Genomic DNA, 22307 nt, shown 5'->3' with positions numbered 1-22307 from the left:
TTTGGTGTTGGTGTGATGAGGGTTGTTGGTGATGTTCGCGCAGCGCGTCATCGGCTGAGTGGAGTCACTTGGGGAGTGGCTTCACGCCCTAGTTTTGCCCTCTGTGTAACCCGCCACAGGAGGGGATGCGCACATTAATGAACAGGGTTATCGCTCGTTGAAGAGCGGGGATTTGGTGGGCAAGGATGCGGTCCCCCACTAGCAGGGCTACAGACTTTAGTGTGTAGTCGGTTACATGTTGTGATTGGGAGTTGGAGGTGGATGATGATCAGCTGTTTATCTTATCGTACTTGTCTTATGTTGAATATGTAGTAAACTGACCCCGTTGTTGTTTTCTAAATATGTGGTGCTCCATTCCGAGATGGTTAGCATATTCTGACAGGTGATGATGGTCATTAGGTTTGGGACGAGATGGAGAGTCATCACTCGAGTCTAGCTTCCGCTGTCATGAAGTTACTTTCATAGTTTCAGTTGTTCAGTTATAGAAAACGACATCTTGGTTTTGGATTTTGGAACATGTAAACATTAATTCGTTATACTTTAATAATTGTTGTTTTGGAATGGTAACTTTGATATACTAGCCTCGTGAAACCGAGATGGTGGCGGTCTCTCATGCTAGGGTAGTCTTGGTAAGGTACCTTGGTATGTGGAGGTGTCACAACTTTTCTCATCTAAGTGGCGGAAATCACCTACAAGGAAAGCAATTCAAGGGCATACACTCCATCATAAATATTGCTTCTCCTAGCTACTAAGTCCGAGAAGATACAAACAAGTTACCTCCAAGTTGTGTTAAACTAGGTTACCATTATTCACAATCGCTAAATGCTTTTGTCAAGAGCCAAGTCCCTATGGTCTTAGAAACACTGTAGGATCGTGGAATTCCCCCTCTTGCCTAGACAAGAAGAAGGGTCGTCTCCTCTCCACCGTGCAACAAAGTAGGATCATGGAATTCCCCCCACTTTTGTAGCATTTGACGATTAAGAACATTATGTCATTTCTTTTGATGTTTGACATTTTCAACTTTTTGCATTTCTATAAACATTTTAAAGTAACCCAATTTTTAGCAAGGGTACTTCTATTATAAGCATATGAGTCTATTTTTGCTCCTCATTTTATTGATGCAATTTGCAAACTCTTTTTGGTATTGATAGCTTGAACTCAATTTGACATTTTTGTGTCTTTTCCCTTTTTGTTTGACAAAAATTTGATGATACAAGTGTAAAGACAGTTGCATGGCATCAAGGGTCACCTTGGAATAAACGGTAGACAATGAGTTATCACACCACAAGGCACTCTTAACTAGGCTTTAGTCCATGGGTCAAAGGATACTAGTATGACACATCCTAGGGTGTCTTGAGGATATTCTAGGAAACAAAGTCTCAAGGAGAAAAATTATCTACAGGGGCCTTATATACACTTGTCAAGCTTCCCAAATAGGCATTCTCACAAAAAATTTCTAACAATGCAACTACATGCCATGATGCAACTATCATATATACAACTTTAATGCATATGCTTCTAACAACTAAGATGCCAAATAAACTAGATGCAAACTCTTAACAACATATTGGTTTGTACCGCATCAATCAAAATATAGCCACATTGTTATTAACATATAAAAGGAGGAAGGAGATTTGGAAAAATCAAACCATGAAGTCTTCTATTACCTTCATGCCTCGAATGTGGCGTAGTCGGCCCAATGTGATAAGAGTGACAACCAAACAAATATATACAATATATACAATTCTACACTACAAAGGAAAGAACATGTTTTTGGAGTTTTTAAATTATTCAAATTTTTATCAATTTTGAAATAAGGGTTAGAGTGTTAGAGTTCCCCATCCCCACACTTTGAATGGACATTGTCGCCAATGGACAAAACAATAGGGAATTATGCAAATTAATGATATGAAATGATGCATGATTCTATACTAAATTCACACTACATGTGAAATATTTACATGTGATAAGTATAAACAAGTGATGCAAATTATACTAGCCTAAATGGTGCATGCTTTCTATTGTTCGTGGACTAATTTAAATTAACTGGGGTTGCTTATGAATGAAATTCCCCAAACCGAACCAAACACTATTTCTAGTGCAAAAAGAGGGAAAGTTTATTCATAAGTATGAAAATGTAATGCATAAAAGATAATTTGTCATTTTGGATTCTTTAATGTGGGAGCAAAAAGATAGTCACGTCAATGTTACCAAGGTGTGAGTCCTTTGATGGTACTAGGACTCAAAAACTCTTAGCCATCAAAGAGTCCAAAACGACTCTCTAAATGCACTAAACTAAATGTTATATAAGTTATACAAGTCAAAGAATTTATGTAATCATGATTAAAAAAAAGCAAAAGGAGGGGTAGGAGACTCACAATGAAATAGGTTGGAATGCTAGCATAAGCCATCATCCCCGCAGTTGTGTCGTCCTCCTTCATACTTCGTCAACCATCAACTTTCACTCATCTCATCGTCATCATCCTCCATGGACCCGGAGGCATCGTCATCATCATGCTCAACTTCTTCACTTGAACTTGAACTTTGCTCTTCATTATCATCATGGCTAGACCCACTACCTTCCCCATCATCAACAACCTCCTCAATATCCCTAGTTTCCTGGGAATCTCCTTCTTCATCTCTAGGAACATGAGGAAAGAACACTTCCCTATCCGCCCAATCCGGCAAAGAACTCTTGGGATCAAGGAGTCCTTACCACAAAATAGAATTTCTGAAAAGAACCCTAATGCAAGGCGATATTGAGGCGACTTCAAGGGCGATTTTTTGCCATTGCTAGGGCTTAAATTTTCTTCCTTATGGCTCGTAATTCTGCTTCGAAATCTAGAACTAAACAATCTGCAAGTAAGAAACATCCTAATTCGAATGGAAAAACAAAGAAAAGCCGTAGTGGAGGAGGAAAACAGGGTCCCTCTGAGGATGATGTAGTACGTACCAAACCCATGCATGAGGTTAATGGAGTTCAAGGGTTATCCTTTGATGATGAAGAGGAGCCATCTGAAAATGTGCAATGGGTGACACGAAGAGGTAAGAAATCTGATTCTGCGACACAGAGTATTAAGTCGACTGAGAATGTGTCATCCCCTGTTTTGGATGTCTCTAATGAAGAACCGGTTAGACCTAATGCTGTATGTCCTAATGATGAAATCCCACAAATCCTGCAATTCTCGTTAGAGGACGTGCAGGAGGAGGTAGACTATTGGAATAATGCGGTGGTGTGTTTTGTTCTAGGGGCAAATCCACCATGGGAGGTATTGGAGGGTTTCATTCATCGAATTTGGAATAAGTATGGTGTTGATAAAATCTCGTTTTTACCAAATGGCATCTTTTTGGTTAGGTTTAACACTTTGAAGAGTAAAGAGGATGTTCTTAAGGCTGGGTATCATATGTTTGATAATAAACCTCTTATAGTTAAACCATGGCAGAGTAATGTGGACCTTCTGAAGGAGGAGGTTAAAATTGTTCCCGCTTGGATAAGGTTATATGGTCTACCTCTTAAGTTCTGGGGTAAGTGTTTACCAAGGATTGCTGAATTGGTAGGGCCTTTTGTTAGAAAGGATCAAGCCACAGAAGAGAAAACCAGGTTGGGATTTGCAAGGGTTTTGGTGGAGTTAAAAGTCGGGCATAATTTTCCTTCTAGTGTACAATTTAAGGATGAAAATGGTAGTCTTCTGCAAGTTAAGATTGAATATGATTGGAAGCCCACCATTTGCTCAAAGTGCAAGGGGATGGGACATGAAGCTAATGAATGCAGGAAGGCACAAGGTAAAATGCAGTCCAAGCCAGTTGTTCGCAAAGAGTGGAGACCAGTGCCTAAAATTGCATCTGTTCTTTCTCCTACGAAATTTCTGCTCTACCACGTACTCCTATTGTCTCCTCTCTACAGAATAAGGAGAGTGACAGTGAAGAAGATGAGGAAATCATTGACCTGGACAAGATTGAGCAGCAACAGAATAGTGTGGTTCAAACTGGTGACCCTCCTACTCAACCTGTTCCTCATGAATAGCATAGGATTTTGGAATGTGAGAGGGTTAAATAGTGTAAATAAACAGAAAGTAGTTAAAAGTTTTATGAATAAGCAACAAGTTGGCTTGTTTGGCCTACTTGAAACAAAAATAAATGGTGATAATGTGATGAATATATCCCACAATCTTTTTGTTGGTTGGTGTATTACCACTAACTGTCACACTCATAAGGGAGGAAGAGTGTGGTTGCTTTGGCAACCTCAGATGTTTGATGTTACTGTTCTGCAGTATAATCCTCAGTTCATTCATGCTATGATCAAGGGCACAACTACTGGTAAGTGCTTCTACTTAACAATGGTTTATGCCTTTAATGAAGGGAAAGATAGAGTAGAGTTATGGAATTGTTTGAATCAGTTTGCAAGTTCTTGCAGTGGTCCTTGGGCTTTAGGCCGGAGATTTTAATCTTGTCTTAAATCCGATGAGAGGTTAGGGGGACAGACTAGGGTTGAGGATATGGATGATTTTGTGAATTGCCTGAGTATTTGTGACATGGTTGATATTCAAGCTACTGGAGCCTTCTATACTTGGACAAATAAACAGGATGCTGGGGATAGGAAGTTCAGTAGGCTTGATAGGTTTCTAGTCAATCCTGCTTGGATATCTATGTATCCGGAAATGGTGGGGCATTTTCACCCTGAAGGGCTGTTGGATCATAACCCTTGTGTTATATCTAATAAAAACCTGAATGCTGCAACTAAGAGGAGTTTTAAATATTTCAACATGTGGGGTAGTGCTGCTGAATTCTTTCCTATGATTAAGGAGGTATGGGATGATCCTATAAATGGCACTAAAATGTTTTGCATTGTAAAGAAATTAAAAAGCTTGAAGCCTAAGTTCAAGAACTTAAATGCAGCATGTTATTCTGATATTGAGATCCAGGTGTTGAAGTGAGCATGTTCTTGCTAAATTACAAGCTCAAATTATTGATGACCCTCTCAATAACTCTTTGATCAATATGGAAGTGACAGCTATGGAGAATTTGAGGGGATTGGTGAAGGCAAGGGATAGTTTTCTTAGGCAAAAGGCTAAGGCATTGTGGACTGAGGAGGGGGATATTAACTCAGCTTACTTTCATGGTGTCATTAAGAAGAGATGCATGAGGAATACTATTATTCAAATTGAGGATCGAAGGGGTCATTTTGCAATGACAAATCAGGCCATTCAGATCGCTTTTACGGATTATTATACGGGGCTTCTTGGTAGTAGGAAAGAAACTGAACTGTTAGAAATAGTGTTCTTGGATATGGTAAGGTCTGTCTTGATGAGCATATTGTCTGCTTGAACCACTGTGACTTATGAGGAGGTGAAGCAAGTGATCTTTTCTATTCCCGGGGATAAGGCTCCGGGACCGGATGGTTATACTAGTGGATTTTATAAGGATGCGTGGGAGTTGATAGGGCGGGATATAGTTGCGGTGTCCCGGGATTTCTTCTGATGGTCAATTGTTAACTCAAATTAATGCAACTAACATTTGCACGATTCCTAAGTGTGAGAGACCTACTTACGTAAAGCAATTCAGACCCATTGCTTGTTGCAATGTTTTATATAAGGTTGTCTCTAAACTTCTTTGCAATAGAATGGCTCATGTGTTACCTGACATTATTCATGAGAACCAGGGAGCATTTGTTCAGGGAAGGTCCATAATAGAAAATGTCCTGATTTGCCAACATATAGTCCATCAATATTCAAGGAACAATGTCTCCCCGGATGTCTTTTCAAGATAGACTTGCAAAAAGCATATGATCTTGTAGAGTGGGATTTTGTGGAACAATTACTAATTGGTTTGAGGTTTCCTAGCAAGTTTGTCTCTCTTCTTATGGCCTGCATCAGAACCACTTCCTATACTTTGGTCTTAAATGGGAATAATTTTGGATATTTTCAGGGGAAGAGAGGACTAAGACAAGGTGATCCAGTCTCTCCCCTAATTTTTACTATTTGTATGGATTATTTGACTAGGCTCATCAATTTTGCTCTTTGTCGATGGCCTTTCCATTATCATCCTTTGTGCAAAGGGCTCAAACTTACCCATTTGATGTTTCTTTGATGACTTGCTTGATGTTACGTAAAGGAGATGCCCCCTCCATTCTTCTCGTTGATTAGAGCTTTCACTTCATTTTCAAATGCATCGGGATTGCGGCTCAATGCTACTAAATCGAGATCTTTTTAATGGTATGAATGAAGATTTGCGATTGGATTTGCTATCATCCTTTGGGTTTGAAAGGAAAAATGCCCTTTAGATACCTAGGGGTGCCAATCCAACCTGGCAAAATATCAAAGAAGGATTGTAATAGCCTTGTTGAGAAAATGGTGACTAGAATTAGAAGTCTGGTGCTAAGAAGTTATCATATGCGGCGGGTGGTCCTCATCAATTCGAGTCCTTAACACTCTATACAATTCTTGGGCTGCTATGTTTGTTATACCCAAGGCTGCAATTAAAAGAGTTGAGACTATTTGCAGGAACTTTCTTTGGGATAGTAGTACTGAGTACCATAGAGTACCTCTGGTGGGATGGGATAAAGTTACTAGACCCAAAACTGAAGGTGGTTTAGGCATCAAAAAAGCCGAGGTTTGGAATGTAGCTTCTGTGGGCAAACTGGTGAATTGGATCTATACTAAGCCTGATAGACTGTGGATTAAATGGATAGATAGCATCTATCTAAAGGGTGCTAACTGGTATGACTACACCCCTCCAGCAGACTCTACTTGGACATGGAAAAGTATATGCAAGGTGAAGAATAAGATCAGAGATGGCTTCATTGATAACTGTTGGGTGCCCCATCATAAAGGGTATACTGTTAGCAATGGCTATGACTGGCTGATGGGTCCACATCCTCAACAACTTTGGACTCCTATGGTGTGGAGCAACTGGAACTTACCCAAGCATTCCTTTATCTCTTGGGTGATAATGCAGGAAGGCCTAAACACTAAGTCTAAACTGCATGCTTATGGCTACTGTCAGGATGCTTTATGCATTCTGTGTGAAGAGCAAGATGAGACAATTACATATCTCTTTGAAGAGTGCACCTACAGCTGCAGAGTTAAACATTGTATTGAAGCCTGGACTGGTAGGACATTCCCTACTGTAAGTGAGATTCAGTCTGCAAATGGTAACAGGATGCTTACAAAGGTGCTGGCTTTGATACTAACAGCATTCAGATATGCTATTTGGTATCATCGAAATTCTGCAAGGCATAATTTATATATGTTGAGACCTGAACTGGTTGCAAGGCAATTGAAGGAGATGCTGCAGAAGAGAATTCGAAGTAAAGCAAAGGAAAAGGATGGCCTTACTGAACTGAATATTCAAGCAAGGCTAGGTTTCATTTGATTGGTTCTGTTGTTTTGTAGGTCCTTTATCAGTAGTTTTGACTGTATATGGACTTGATTGTTTTGATACATATATAATATACTCACATTTCACCTAAAAAAAAAAAAAAGGAGTCCTTACCAACAAAGATTGTAACGGGGTGTATATTAGGCATGATAAGCGTTCACCCGACCATTGTAGGCTTCTTTATAGATATTCTTCATGAATTGTACCAAGTAATCATTGCTCATCACAACACTAGGATCACTTGTTGTGAACTCTTGGTAGGCAAAGGGGTAAGGACGTACCACTAAGGAGGAGGCTTCTTCATTTGGACATTTTTTTTGTTTGATGATACTCTTGGCATTATTTGAGACGGGGAGAAGGTAGTTGTAACGACAATTATTGAGACGACAAATTTTCCCGTGCAAGATAATAGAATCGGCATCCTTGATTACCCACTCATGTCCTTGGGCCGAGTTGTCATGTTTTATCTAATGAAACTTGTGGATTAAAGTGGGCATATCAAGGAGGTTTCCACCTTTAACCGGTTTGTAGGTTTTGTCTTCATTGAATTGTGGGTTAAAGTCCTGTGTCAGTCTTGTTATCAAGCCTCCATTCACAATGAAACCTGTTTTCTCTTTTCCCTCCTTGAGGTCTAACCATCTCTTAATCAATAATTGAAGGATATTGTATTCATTACTTGATTTTCCATGGGCATTTATCTTGGAATCTAAGTAGGTTAGGTCGAGCTCGGTCATATGTGTAGCTTCTTTCCTAGCAATCAAGGTGTTGGAAATGGACCTATGCCGATACCGTATACCCGGATGATGGATATACAAGGCACTACAATGTTTAAATGTATTCAACTTCCTCGTGGAAATCACCTTTTAAAGGAGCTTGGCATCAAAGTTATCGGTTTTCTTGTTAAAATTCCAAAGGTCCTCAATTCCAAAAACCTTTCCGAACTCATCCTTAAACATCCTCCTACTCTTGTTCTCAAGTCAAAATTAGACATATTTTCGTGTCTCAATCTTATACTCCTTCAAAAAACTAATGAATTCTACGGTCAAGTAAGGGTATGTCAATTCATTCATGTCAAATAGGGTAGCTAACCCCATTGACCCTAAAAATGCTCTTACTTGGTCAAGCACTCCAAATTTATCCAAGGTATCATGGCATACAAACTTAGTGGCGATAATTTTCTTCCTAGCAAGGGATTCAAAAGCTTTTGTAAGATCATTGGAAATAAAAGTTACCTCCGGATAATCTTTTGGTTGCTCAATCTCCAGTAAAGTAGTAACTTCTTCCACGGCCTCAACGACTTTTCTTGCTTGTACCCTTGGTTGTTGTACTACCACTAGAGCATTAGAAGCTAGAACAATTTGCCTCTTAGATAAAGTTGGGGCTTTGGGTGCTTTGGTGTTGTCCTTTGTGGTGGAGTAAGTGTCCTAAACAATAGTGCGATCACATGATTAAACATCATAGTTAAATCTCATAATAAGAATACGTAAAGGATGATTCAATTATATAGTCAACTGATCAACATTAATTAGTAATGATTGGCTAACTAGAATTTGACATTACTCTCGTTTGACGGTGATGATCAGTTGATCCCTTTTGGTCACACCTATAGGACGATTCCCGAACTGTAAAGTTAATTAATCGTATATTGATACGGATTAATTAAATCCTTAAATTGATTTATTTATAAGTGAGAATTTTATATCTTATTGTAACAAGATTAAATAAGATTTGTTTTAGTAAATAATATGTTATATTACAAAAAATTAATTAATGTTTATGAAACATTAGAGATAAGAGTAATTAGTTAGTTATAATTACAAGATGTTGTAGATTATATTAACTAGACTTAATGTGACTCATTTTATATATATATGTAATTGTGAATTACTTGTTAATTTGTTAAATGTAATTTACTTAATATATAATGATATTTAATTGGTTAAATATGCATTTATATTAATAATGACATGTTACAAGTCACATGTCACAACATATTACAAATGACAAATTACAAAGATAAAATGGAGGTCCATTTTATGTATACAAACAGGTGGGACTAAGGGTTAGTAGGTGATGTTTTGTCATTAGTTTATTGCATGCTTCAGGACATCATGATGACACTTATAGAATGCTTAACCCTAGGGTCTGTTAGGTTCATATACCTATTATTAGACTCCTCTAATAGTGAACTAATTAACTTGCTAATTATTTGTTCTTTAGATCTAGTGCATGCATAACTAAATGAAAGATTTATAAGAAAAACAATGTTCCTTACATTGTTGGTTGGTTCGAAATTATGGGCACAAGTAAGGTCACCTTCCTTCACTTGTTCTTGAGCTTATAATGATGGATGATATTCCAAGATCCCAAGTATAGAAATCCTCCTTAGATTGCACCCAAGACTTACCCTTAAACTAGTATTCTAATTAACTAGATTATAATACTAGTATCCTTAAAATGATTCTAATATTATTATTATTACTACACTAGTAATGTTGTTTTGATATTAGAAATGATGAACAAAACTTGTGAATCTCCAAAACTTGTTAGAGAAAAGAAACTAGAGAGAAGTATGAGCAAAAGCTTGCATGTAGATGTGACTGAAATGAGTTAGATGAAAAATGAGGACAAAAGTCCTCATTTGAAGAGGTGAGGCCGGGTAGGATGGAGCCAAAGGGGAATCTTGCCTTTTCCCTTTTGGTCTTCACAATGCATAATTGTGTAAGGCATTATAGGATAGGTGTAAGGCTATAAAAGTAAAGCCTATGAATTATTTATCATAAAATAAATCAATCTCACACCATTATAACTCCCTCCATTCGGTCCATGCTCTTAAAATGGACTACCATTTTATTTTGTCAATTTGTCATTTGTCACACAATATGTTACATGTAGTATGATACATGTTATTAATTAATTTTAATGCATATTTATCACATAAATATCATTTTACAAATTAATTAAATTACATACAACAAATTGACTAGTGATACTTGATCATTAAATAAAATGGGTCATAAAATTATAATTCACAACAACTTGTAATTATAATTAACCATTCATTCTTATCTCTATTGTTTCTCAAACAATAAGCAATTTTAGTAATAAAGCATTTTTTATTACTAAAATAAATCTTATTTAATCCCATTACAATAAGATATTAATATTCTCTCTCACAAGTAAATTGTTCACTTTTAAGGAACTGATTACCTCGTATCGCCATACAATTAATCAATTTATCCATTAAGGGAATTGTCCTTTAGGTGTGACCTTAAGGGATCAACTGACCACCACCGTCGCACGACAGTAATGTCAAACTCTAGTCAGCCAATCATTACCGATTAATGATGATCAGTCGAATATATATATAAAAATCATCCCTCACGTATTCTTAATTTGAGATTTAATTATGATATTTAAATTATGTGATCGCACTATTGTTGAGGACACATTTCCCAACAGGGTCCTACCCTAGTGTTTTGAGAAGACAAAAAGCAAGTGTAGGCTTGCCTTTCCCAAGTGCCAAAACCGGCACCCCCCTTCCCCTTTTGATGAGATTGGTTCTCATTTTTCAATTGTAGAAAAAATCTTATGTTCTCTCTCTTATCTTCTCTCATAAAATTGTTCTATGTATATTTGTTTTTCTAGATCTAATATAACCTCTAAAATACTATAGTAGTAATGAAAATAATATTAGATCCCAATTTAAGGTTACTAATTCAATATACCTAGTTAGTGTATGAATTAGTGTTATGGGAATGTCTTGGGTGCAACCGATTGGAGTGTTCCTACACTTGGAACTTGAAGATTTTTGGAAATTATCCTAACATATTAAGCTCAAGAACAAGTGAAGGTAGGAGACCTTACTTGTGCCCATTTCGAACCATTTAACAATGTAAGGAACATTATTTTCTTCTTTATCTCATTTTTTTTTTGTTATGTTTGCAACTAGATCCACTAGTTCTAAATCAACAAGTTATTTAGATCACCATTAGAAGAGTTTAATAAGGGTATATGAACCTAACACTTTGTCCTTGCCATTGTTGATTTCTCCTTCAACTTAGTGTCAACAAACCTTGAGTATGCTAGAATTCTCCCTCATTCTTCCAATTTCAATCAAATTTGCAATCAAATTGGGGATTTTCGGATTTCACCCTAACCCTAGAAATTTTGATTGATATTGTGGAGATTTTGATGTTAGAAGGTGTTTTGTTGACAAAGGAGTGATTAGTTTATTACCAAGTTTACAATTGATTTGGATGAATTTTGGTTGAAAAATTAGTGTTTTTGGATGATGGGGTTAATGGTTATAGTGAGGGAATTTGTTGTGTTTATGTTTGAAGAAATGTGCTCAACATGGGTTCCAATGGGAGATTTACCGAGGTTGATGGCAACCAAACATGGGCTAAAATTGAAGAAATGGCGGTTCATAACTCCTAATATAGTAGGCCAAGAAAAGCTACTAGAGGAGGGAAGCATGAAGTGGGCTCCATCACACAATTGGGTGCCCAACTAAGTGCTCATATTGACACCATAAACTTAAAGTTTTAGAAAGCCATGGCCAAGCTTGATGAAGCTTCTCAATCACCCAAACAACATGTTAATCCCATGATGGCAACATCCTCAATCCCAAACGGAGTGTGTGAGAGTTGTGGAACCCTGGGACATGATCAAAACGAATGAAGGGGAACGAGTGAACAAGTGAATGCTTTCCAAGAATACAAAAATGGCACCCCTTATTCCAACTATTACAATGAGAATACCAAATTCCACCAAAACCTCTCATATAAGAGCCAAAATGTCTAAAACCCTAAACCCACATACACACCCCTTCCAACGAGAAATCCCACTAAAAGACCATACTACAACCAATCCAATGACCAAGCTTTTGATGTTAAAAAAGGTCCTCCAAATACAAAAGAGCCAACAAGATTTCGTTGCTGAAATGGAAACAGATAGCCAAGCCAAAGACACCACCATTAATAATATCCTCGCTCACACATAGATGTTGGAGACTCAATTGTCTCAATTGGCCTCTTCTAGCTCCCAAAGACAAAAGGGACAATTCCGTCCTCAAGGTAATCTTCCTACAAGACATGAGACCATCAATGTTATCCACTTGAGGAGTGATACAAGATATGAGTGACAAAAGATGCAAATTGAAGAAAATATTTTTGAGGAGAATGTCAAGCAAAATGATGTGATTGAACCATTGAGGAGAAATCCTAAGGTGGTAGAAACAAGTACCAATGACTCATCAAACAAGAGAAGTGAAGAGAAGGCTAAAGAAGTTGAGAAGGAGCCTATTGTGATTAGCCGTCCATTCCCAAGTTGCCAAACAAAGCCCAAGCTTGATGAGCAACTTGGAATGTTCATGGAGATTGTGAAGAACTTAGAGGTTTGTATACCATTCACGGAGCTAATCAACATTGTTCCGGCCTATGCAAAATACATGAAAGATATCCTTACCAAGAAGAAGTTCATCCGAAAGTGGGAAACCATTGCCTTTACAAAGATTTGTAGTGCAATTGTCCAAGGGAATTCCACCACCTAAGCTCAAAGATCCGTGAAGCTTTTCTATCCCATGTACCATTGGTGACACCACAATCAACAAGGCACTATGTGATCAAGGTGAAAGTGTGAGTGTCATGCCATATTCAGTATGTGAAAGACTAGGGGTGGGAGAGCTCAATTTCACCAACATGACCTTATAAATAGTGGACCGTTCAACAGAGAAACCACTAGGGGTATGGGAAGATGTGTCGTGAGAGTTGGAAAGTTTTTCATACCGGTGGACTTTGTCATTATTGATATAGAGGAAGATTCCAACATTCCAATCCTTCTAGGAAGACCATTCCTACACACCGCCGGAGCGGTGATCGATGTGAAACATGGAGAGCTCACACTTGAAGTAGGTGATGAAACAATCACCTTCAATCTTGATAAGACTATGAGAGCTCCCAACTTGTTTGAGCCATGCTCTATGGCTGATCGCTATACTCGGGAGGGTGACAAGAACAAGATGGAATCTCCATTCAAAGAACAAGGGAAAGAAAGAAATCTCAAAGAGAAGGTAAAATAACAAGGGAAAGAAAGAAATGGCTCTATTCGGAGAGCATGGAATTTTTTAACTCATGACAATTATAGATGGAGGCCTCTTTGGCCATGATAACAAGGAAGAAGAGTTGCCCTTCTCAACTCATGATCCACCCGACATAGGGAAAGAAGCAACAGAAGTTTATGGTCTATGGGATGACGAGTTTGAAGGACTTGTTAACCCATACAATGGGAATATTATGATTCTACACCAAGGCTATGTAGACCCTTGTCACCTCTTTGACTCGGATTACTACACTAATGAAGAAGACAATGTCCAAAGGTCTATGCAAGACCTTCATCATGAAAATGAACAAGCCTTTGACTACTTCTATAAGGTGTTGAGCAACATCAACAACGCCTTGGCTTTACCCCCATGACACCTCTCAAAAAGGAGAGTTTGGTAGAGTCCTCCCTAAACCACCACTTGTAAATATTCTAACCCTTTAACTTGAATTTCTTTTAACTTGTACATTATTCAATTTATGCAATGCACTTTATATGCTTTGTTGATTAACTTTTGTGACAAGAGAGTAAGTGAGGGAGGGATTTTAATGTTTGTTGAATGTGTAGTGTTTGATGATCAAGTGTGGGGAAGCATATGCCTAGGCTAACAAAGCCCTTGTAATGCTACCCGAGAAGAAATGACAAAGAAAAGAGGAAGAAATGATGCGGGAAGAAGATCCCCACGGGCAGACCTGAGCTCGTGGGGACTGGGAGAAGAGGCACATCTGAAAATTTGCACTGGAAAGAAATCTGCCCGAGCCGACAGCAGCTCGAGCGTCCCATATCTCAGGTCGCTCGACCTCAACTCACGTCGTGGGTCCTGAAAGAGCTTCCATTTGACAAATTTGCACTGGGCATAAATCCGCCAGAGCCAAGCTCTAGAGGAGCGACCCGTCAAAAATCTGCTCATCTCAACCTCAAGACGCCCGTCCACATAGCCAAGCAGATTTCTAAATTTTCACTGTAAGGAAATCCGCCTGTCTCCACCCCAAGTCGCCTGTCCGTACCTGTTACATTAACAAAACATGGCTCTTTTTCATTCTTCATTTCATTTCCTTTCTTCAAACACAAACACAATAATGTCCCTCACTTCAACCATCAATCCCCTCATCTAAAAACAACAATTTCTCATCCAAATTCACCACAATCAAATCGAAACTTACTTAAATCAAAAACAAATTACTCTTTTATCAACGATAAGACCATTCAAACATCGATTTCTTCACAAAATCAATCAAATTTTCGAGGGTTAGGTGAAAATCCCAAAATTCCTAAATTGATTGAGCATTCCATTGAAACGAGGAGAAGGAAGGAGCATTCAAGCATAAACTTGGTTTGTTGATTCTAATTTGAAAGGAGAATAGACATGGCAAGGACTAAAGGAGGCACCAAGGCAACAAAAACACCAACTTTATCTGAAAGACAACAAGCTCTTGCATCAAAGGCATTGGTCTTGGCTCAATAAAGGGAGCAAGCTCTGGAAACTGTCAATGCTATCGAGGAAGCTACTACTTCTATCCCGAAGGTAGAACAATTAAAAAACTATCCGGAGTTATCTTTCATTTTCGATAAGCATAGGCTTGCATTCGAATCCCTCGCCAAGACAAAGATTTTAGCTACTAAATTTGTATGTTAAGTGGCTTTGGGTAAATTGGGTGTCCTTGAGCAAAGAAAGGCATTCTTAGAGTCTATGGGGTTATCCACCCTCTTTGAAATGAATGAGTTAACATACCAGACTTTGACATTGGAATTCATTAGTTCCTTGAGGGAGTATTGTATTGAGACTCGAGATTATGTCGAATTCCGCCTCAAAAACAAGAGTAGAACAATGCATAAAAGTGATTTTGGTAAATTGTTTGGGCTTATGGAAGATAACTGGTTCATCAAGAAGTATTTGGAGTTCGATGCCAAACCCCTTTGGCAAGCCATCTCCGGTCGTGAGTTTTTTACTTTCAAGGAGTGCAATGCCTTGTACATTCATCATCAGGGTATTAGGTATTGGCACAAGTTCGTGGCTAACACTTTGATTGCTAGAAAGGAAGGCAATCACTTGATCGAATTAGACTTTCTCTACCTTAAGTCCTTTTTGAATGTTGGTGGGAAGTCCAAAAATGGGTACATTATTCTTCAATTAGTGATCAAGAGATGGTTGGAAATTGAGAATGGGAAAGATGGGGGGCTTTATTATTTTATGGAGGCTTGGTGACAAGATTCGCAAAGCATTTTAACCCGGATTTCAACAAAGATAACACTTACAAATCGGTTAAAGTAAGCCACCTTCTTGATATGAGCAATTTGATCCACAAATTTCAATGAATCAAGCATGAAAACATAGGCCATAAGTACGAGTGGATCATAAGGAAGCCAATTCAATTGTCTTACCAAGCAAGATTTGGCGCATGTCCGCCCGCCGAATAAACTACCTTATTCCCGTTTCGGAAAGTGTCGAGCGCATCATTAAGCAACAACAAATTCCAAGTGAAGAACCCTCCTCCTCCATTGTTACACCACCATATCCCTTTTCCTAACACGTGTTCAAACCGAGTGATGTTATGGTGGCCAATGAGTATTTGACACAATTAATGCAACATATGAATAAGAAAGCATACAATGATCGAGTGAATGCCTACTACGCGCAATACCCACCCCTTTTACATCTTACTAGGCAAGGACCCCTTGTTCCTTCGAGTTCTTTGCCAAATTGGGTGGATAAGAACGTATTCATTCCTAATGATTCTCAAGATGAAGAAAGGGATGATCGAGAAACAAGGAGAGAGGAGGATATTTATGATGAGAGCAGGGACAATACTACAAATACAGGCAACTACAACGGCCCTTTAACAACGCTTATTCACGAAAATCATCATAAGACTTTGTAGAATGGATGGCGCGAATTTTACCAAACTTTATTATAACGGTTCTGTGATGTTAACCGTTGTTATTGGTTTTAACAACGGGTCATACTTTCGAAACCGTTGTTAATATAAAAACTAATAACAACGGTTGAATCTATAATACATTTTGACCGTTGTTAATAATTTGGCGCAAAACTAGTGAAAAGTAATTACAACGGTTTTTTTAGAACCCGTTGTTATTACATTGTAACAACGGTTGTATACTGAATAACCGTTGTTATTAATGTTATGCAAATCTTAAGAACAACAGATTCCTTTATTCTGCTATACGCTACAAAATACAAACACAAGCTAATACTGCTACTATACACAAATATCATCCTCCATTCCTTCCTAATCGTCTCTCTGTCTTCATCTCCGTCACTGTTGTCACCGTCTTCTCCCCCTCATCGTGTTTATCAATCAGGTATATATGTTTCTTAGCAACGCATATAGATATACGATTTTATGTTCAATTTCCTGGCCTATGAATGTCGATTATTTCTGAATTTGTAAATTTTTTGGGTTATTATCTAATTTGTTGATAATTTAGCTTAATTGCTTTCCTGAATTTTGTTTATTTGTTCGCTTATTATTGAATTTTCTGAATTAGTGGCCTATATATTACGAATGTAGAAAAATGACTCGAACTTGGATGATTGATGCAAATATGAGTGACCGCAACTATAAGGATGGTTTAGCTAAATTTTATGAAGTCGTTTCGAAGAATTTGAAAGGTTCTTCCAGTAGTGCATGTCCTTGTGAAAGATGTGGTAATATTAGGTATATGGCTTTTCCGGATGTTAAAATATACCTAGAAAAGTGGAGATTTAGTCGATCCTATACACGTTGGATTTTTCTTGGGAACCATTAGAGGACGAGAATAGGTTTGAAGAATATGATGTTGAGGTACACGAAAGGCTAACTGATGATCCTGAGTTTGCCGAGTTTTTTGAGTTGGAAGAGTTGGAAGCAGAGAAGTTGAATGTTGGGTCTATAGATAATGAAGAGAATGATGATGAGTCGAATACTTTTAAATATGTAGGTGATGACACTATTAATTGGGATGACCTTAACAACATGTATAAGAAGTTGTGTGAGTCTGAAGCACCTCTGTATCATGGTTGTAAGTTCACAAAAATGTCGGATGTGGTGAAGTTGTATAATATCAAGGGGGCAAATGGGGTGAGTGACACGTGTTTCACTAGTTTTTTAGCTTTGATAAAGAAGTTGCTTCGAGATGGTAATGTTCTACCTGTTAAGACATATGAGACGAAAAAACTAATAAGAGGAGTGGGTATGAAATATGAGAAATTACATGCATGTCCAAATGATTGCATATTGTATCGGAAATTATATCAAAACTTAACCAATTGCCCTAAATGTTTAGAGTGGCGTTATAAGGATAAGGAAGGGATCCCGGCTAAGGCGTTGTGGTATTTTCCAGTGATACCAAGATTCATAACGATTTATGCGAATCCCGATGATTCAATAATGTTAACTTGGCATGAAATAGGAAGACTAAATGATGGAAAGTTAAGACACCCAGCATATGGTATTCAATGGAAATCGTTCGACGCTAAGTATCCTGAGTTCGGCAATGAACCTAGAAACTTATGTCTAGCGCTGTCCACTGATGGAATGAACCCACATGGAAACATGAGTAGCCAACATAGTACTTGGCTAGTCGTGTTGGCTATTTATAACTTACCTCCATATGTGTGCATGAAAAGAAAGTATTTGATGTTGTCGTTGTTAATTTCCGGCCCTAAACAACCTAGAAATGATATAGATGTCTATTTGGAACCTCTTCTAGATGATTTGCGAATGTTGTGGGATAGTGGGATAGAAGTATTTGATGCATATAAGAACGAAACTTTCAATTCGAGAGCGATGTTATTGTGTACAATATCTGACTATCCGGCTTATGGCGACCTTTCTGGGCACACAGTTCATGGGAAAGAGGCTTGTCCATTGTGTGGGGAGGATATCGAGTCTGAATACTTGAAGTCTTCTCGTAAGTTTGTGTATATGGGACATAGGAGGATCTTGTATCATGACCATTGTTATCGCAAGATGCAGAAAGCCTTCAATGGAAGACAAGAACTTCGTCAACCTCCTATAATTTTGAGTGGGCATGAAGTTTATCAGAAAGTAAAGCATATTGAGATAGATTGTGGGAAAAAGAGCGGCTCTAAATCGTCTACTCGTGGGTATAAGAAAAGATCCATATGTTTTTGATAAACTTCCATATTGCCCTGACCTGGAGGTCAGGCGTTGCCTCGATTTCATGCACATTGAGAAAAATGTCTGTGATAATATTATCAATACCCTTATGAATGTTCCCAGTAAAACAAAGGATAACGCCGCAGCTTGGGAAGATATGAAAATGATGGGTATTAGGCTAGAGTTGGCACCACAGAAGAGAGGTTATCGTACATTTTTACCGAAAGCAGCTTATACCCTTTCACGGAATGAGAAAAAGAGTTATGTGCATGCTTGAATGGAATTAAAGTGCCACATGGTTATTCGTCGAACATCAAAAACCTAGTGACGATGCAAGACCTAAAACTCACCGGGTAAAAGTCACATGATTGTCACACTTTGATGCAACAATTACTACACGTGGCTATTCCTTCCATTTTACCTGAAAAGGTAAGATATGCTATAACTAGATTCTGTCTCTTCTTCCAGTCCATATGCCAGAAAGACATCGATCCCGATGACGCGGATTCATTGCAGGACCTCGTTGTAAGCTCTCTTTCTCAGTTGGAAATGTATTTTCCACCCTCTTTCTTCACTATCATGATTCATCTGACCATTCACTTGGTTAGGGAGATTTTGTTCCTTGGGTCCGTGTACTTTAGATACCATTATCCTTTCGAAAGATTGATGAAAGTCTACAAGGACTATACATCTAATCGGTATCGTTCGGAAGGTTGTATTGCTGAACGCGCTATTTTAGACGAAGCTCTTTCATATTGTTACGCTCATCTCTCCCCTGAGGAGTTGATTGGTATTCCTAAGAATCGTCATAGTAACTGGATGACCGGAAAAGGTATTAGGGGCCGGATTGAAAAAATTGTGACACGTAAAATGTTGCATTTAGCACATACGTGTGTGCTAAACAACGAAGATGAGGTGCAACCTGTAATACCCCGTAATTTCTTAAGCGTTTACATGAATAATTTATGTAATGTGAATAATTAGTTAAAAGGTTAAAAGGTTAGTATTTAATAATTGTGAAAAGACGGAATGATATAATAAAGTAATAAATAATAGAATTAAGAGTCGGGATGGCAATTGGATAATTAATAATATACGATAATTCATATATGATAATAAACGATAATTATGTTATAATAATAATAATAGTAATATTAATAATAAAAATATTCATAATAATAATAGTAATAAGTTAATTACATAGTTTCCTAATTGCTCTCTTATAGATCTAAACCTACCCTATAAATAGAGATAAATACCTTACCCTAGTTTATTATATGCAAACTGAAAATTTGAGAAAAGAAAAGGTGGTGTAGAAGGAATCAAGACGGAATTTATATCGCTAATTAACTCGAGGTAATCCGTCTCATGTATATACTTTGCTTTGATATAACTTGTAAACTAGACCACCATAGATCAGGCGGTAAGTACCGTTGTGACCGTGGATAACCAAGGATCACCGTTGGCTTTTTTTACCACCTTTGACCATCGGGAGACGGTGGTTTCAGGCGAGTTTCGAGGGGTGGTTGTGTTGCGGGTTTTGTGTCGTTTTGAACCCGTTCTTAAGCGTGGCTGGCCTGGGTTGTTTAGGGGAGATAGCTAGGCTGTAGTCGACCACCGTGGGTGGTATGGGTCGTTTTATGGTGGTGGTTTGCGCGGTGGGGGCCGTAATTCCGTGGGTGTTGACTGGTTGTCAATTCCGTATATAGACTCGGTTTTACCCTCTACTGTGTGTCGAATGGACTCGGGTTTGGGTTGGTTGGTGTCGTGGTGATGGTTCGTCGGTTCTGGGTGGTTTTGGCGGTTGCAGGTGGTTGTCTGTGATGGTGGTTGCCGGAATATCGCAAAAACATGGGAAAGTGTGTTTTGTTGTTCGTGTCGTGTATATTGTGGTTGATGGTGTCGATGGTGTTGATTGCTGAGGGCGGCTGATATTAGGACAGTGGAATGGTGGTTGTATGTCATGGTGGAGCTGAAGGTGGTTAATGGTGGGTGTCCGGTTGGTTGGTTTTACGTAGGATAGGTGAGTGAGTTTTGATGGTGGGGGTGTTGTTGTTTAGAGGTTGTTGTCACGGTTTATGGCGGGGTTGTGGACAGAGGGTTGGGTTGTCGTGGTGGCTGGAATATTGGCGGAGGTGGCTCTCGGTGGGGGTGGGCTGGTGTTGAAGTTGGTGGTTGTCGGTTGCACATTACCCGGCTGAAACGTATAGGGACTATTTGTATGCAGAGTTTGTTTGTATGACATTACACTTTACACGTGACTATTATTTATTGGGTCATGCCTAATATTGACACGGGTTTTATGACGGGTTTATTTGCGTTGCTTTTAAGACGGGTTTTGATTACTAATTTACGTAATAATATAATTATTATTAAAGTTAATGAGTAAATATGAAGAGTTAATAACGAATTATTAATAAAGTATAAATAATTAATAATCAATTTTGAATAATTTACTATTGTTTAGGTGACGGATTTGTGAGACGGGTTTACTGAATAATATTTTAATTGATTGTGTAAATTGGAGTATTGCTGAAAAGGTAGGATAATCTACTCAACTATATTTGGTTTGCTTGTTTAATACGTGAATGTATTGAATGAATGATTGGTGTATGATTGCTTATTTAATTAAGCTAATTGAGTGATTAACTTTGTTAATTGATTGGAGTTGTGTATATTTTATACGATTATATTGTGGAATGCTTTATGAGAATTGGACTGTTCCAGATTTAGTCTCTGGTGGATAACGTGAGTGGTTGTTGGACTACCTCAGGCTTAGTCTCTAGTGGATAACGTGTCTGAATAATTGGAAGGCCCCAGGCTCAGTCTCTGGTGGATAACGTGGATAGTTGATGTCGAGATGTGACATGTGAACAGTTGAGATTGGAATATTGACAGTTATGAGAGATTGGTTGTTTTAATGTATTTTATCCTACTCAACCTCGTGGTTGACCGTGTATTCTTGAACACCTGTGATGAACCATAATGGGGAGCAGATTTGACAGGTACTAAAGATTAGGTGACTTGGGAGTAGTGGGATGTCAGCTCGACTTGGACCATAGTTGTTGTCTAGATCACTTAGTTGACTTATACAACTTTATTTATGTTATTTCCGCTGCGTAGTAAATTTTAATGTTATGTTTTATATTTAATTGGTTGGCAATGTAATAAAACCATTCTTTCAGTTAAAGTACTTTGGTTTGTTTTAATTTCTATCATTTACCTCGGGCAACCGAGATGGTAACAGTCCTATGTATAAGGAATGTCTTGCTAAAGGCTCCTAAATAAATAGGGGTGTTACAAAGTGGTATCAGAGCAAAATGATCCTCAGGCCTAACCATTGAATATAATAATGAATTCAGGATGTGTCTAATAAAATGAGCCCGGGTAGAATCTGTTAGGAGCCCTTTTGGCTTAGGATGAGAAGGTACCCTCACTCCGAACCCCGACCCTTCCAGTTTCGAACCGGTTACCTTGAGAGATAATGAAGAGTGGGGTAATTTAAAATGAATTTGGTTTATTTTTTTAAGAGTAATTGTAGCCTTGGATGTGTATTGTTTTCGTTGATGAGCGAGGTTACGGGACGTAACCTTGATTTTAAGGAGAATAGGATGGATGAAATAAGAATTTGATGTTGAATTGTTTTGATCAAGATCATGAAAGTAATTGTCGAATTGGTATGGCTTATGTGATTGGATGATTATAGTA

At 38.1% G+C, this 22307-nt stretch overlaps 1 protein-coding gene across 1 annotated transcript; it reads left to right on the top strand.

Annotated features, from left to right (window-relative positions):
• Nucleotides 1-4496: 4496 nt before the first annotated feature.
• On the top strand, nt 4497-4934 carry LOC141633026 (uncharacterized). The gene has a single exon (XM_074445523.1). The coding sequence runs from the start codon at nt 4497-4499 to the stop codon at nt 4932-4934; it is 438 nt and encodes a 145-aa protein (XP_074301624.1).
• The last annotated feature ends 17373 nt before the right edge of the window (nt 4935-22307 follow it).

The sequence above is a fragment of the Silene latifolia genome, chromosome Y, assembly GCF_048544455.1.
Source record: "Silene latifolia isolate original U9 population chromosome Y, ASM4854445v1, whole genome shotgun sequence".
Lineage (NCBI taxonomy): Eukaryota > Viridiplantae > Streptophyta > Magnoliopsida > Caryophyllales > Caryophyllaceae > Silene > Silene latifolia.
This window is presented reverse-complemented; position numbering and strand designations above follow the sequence as displayed.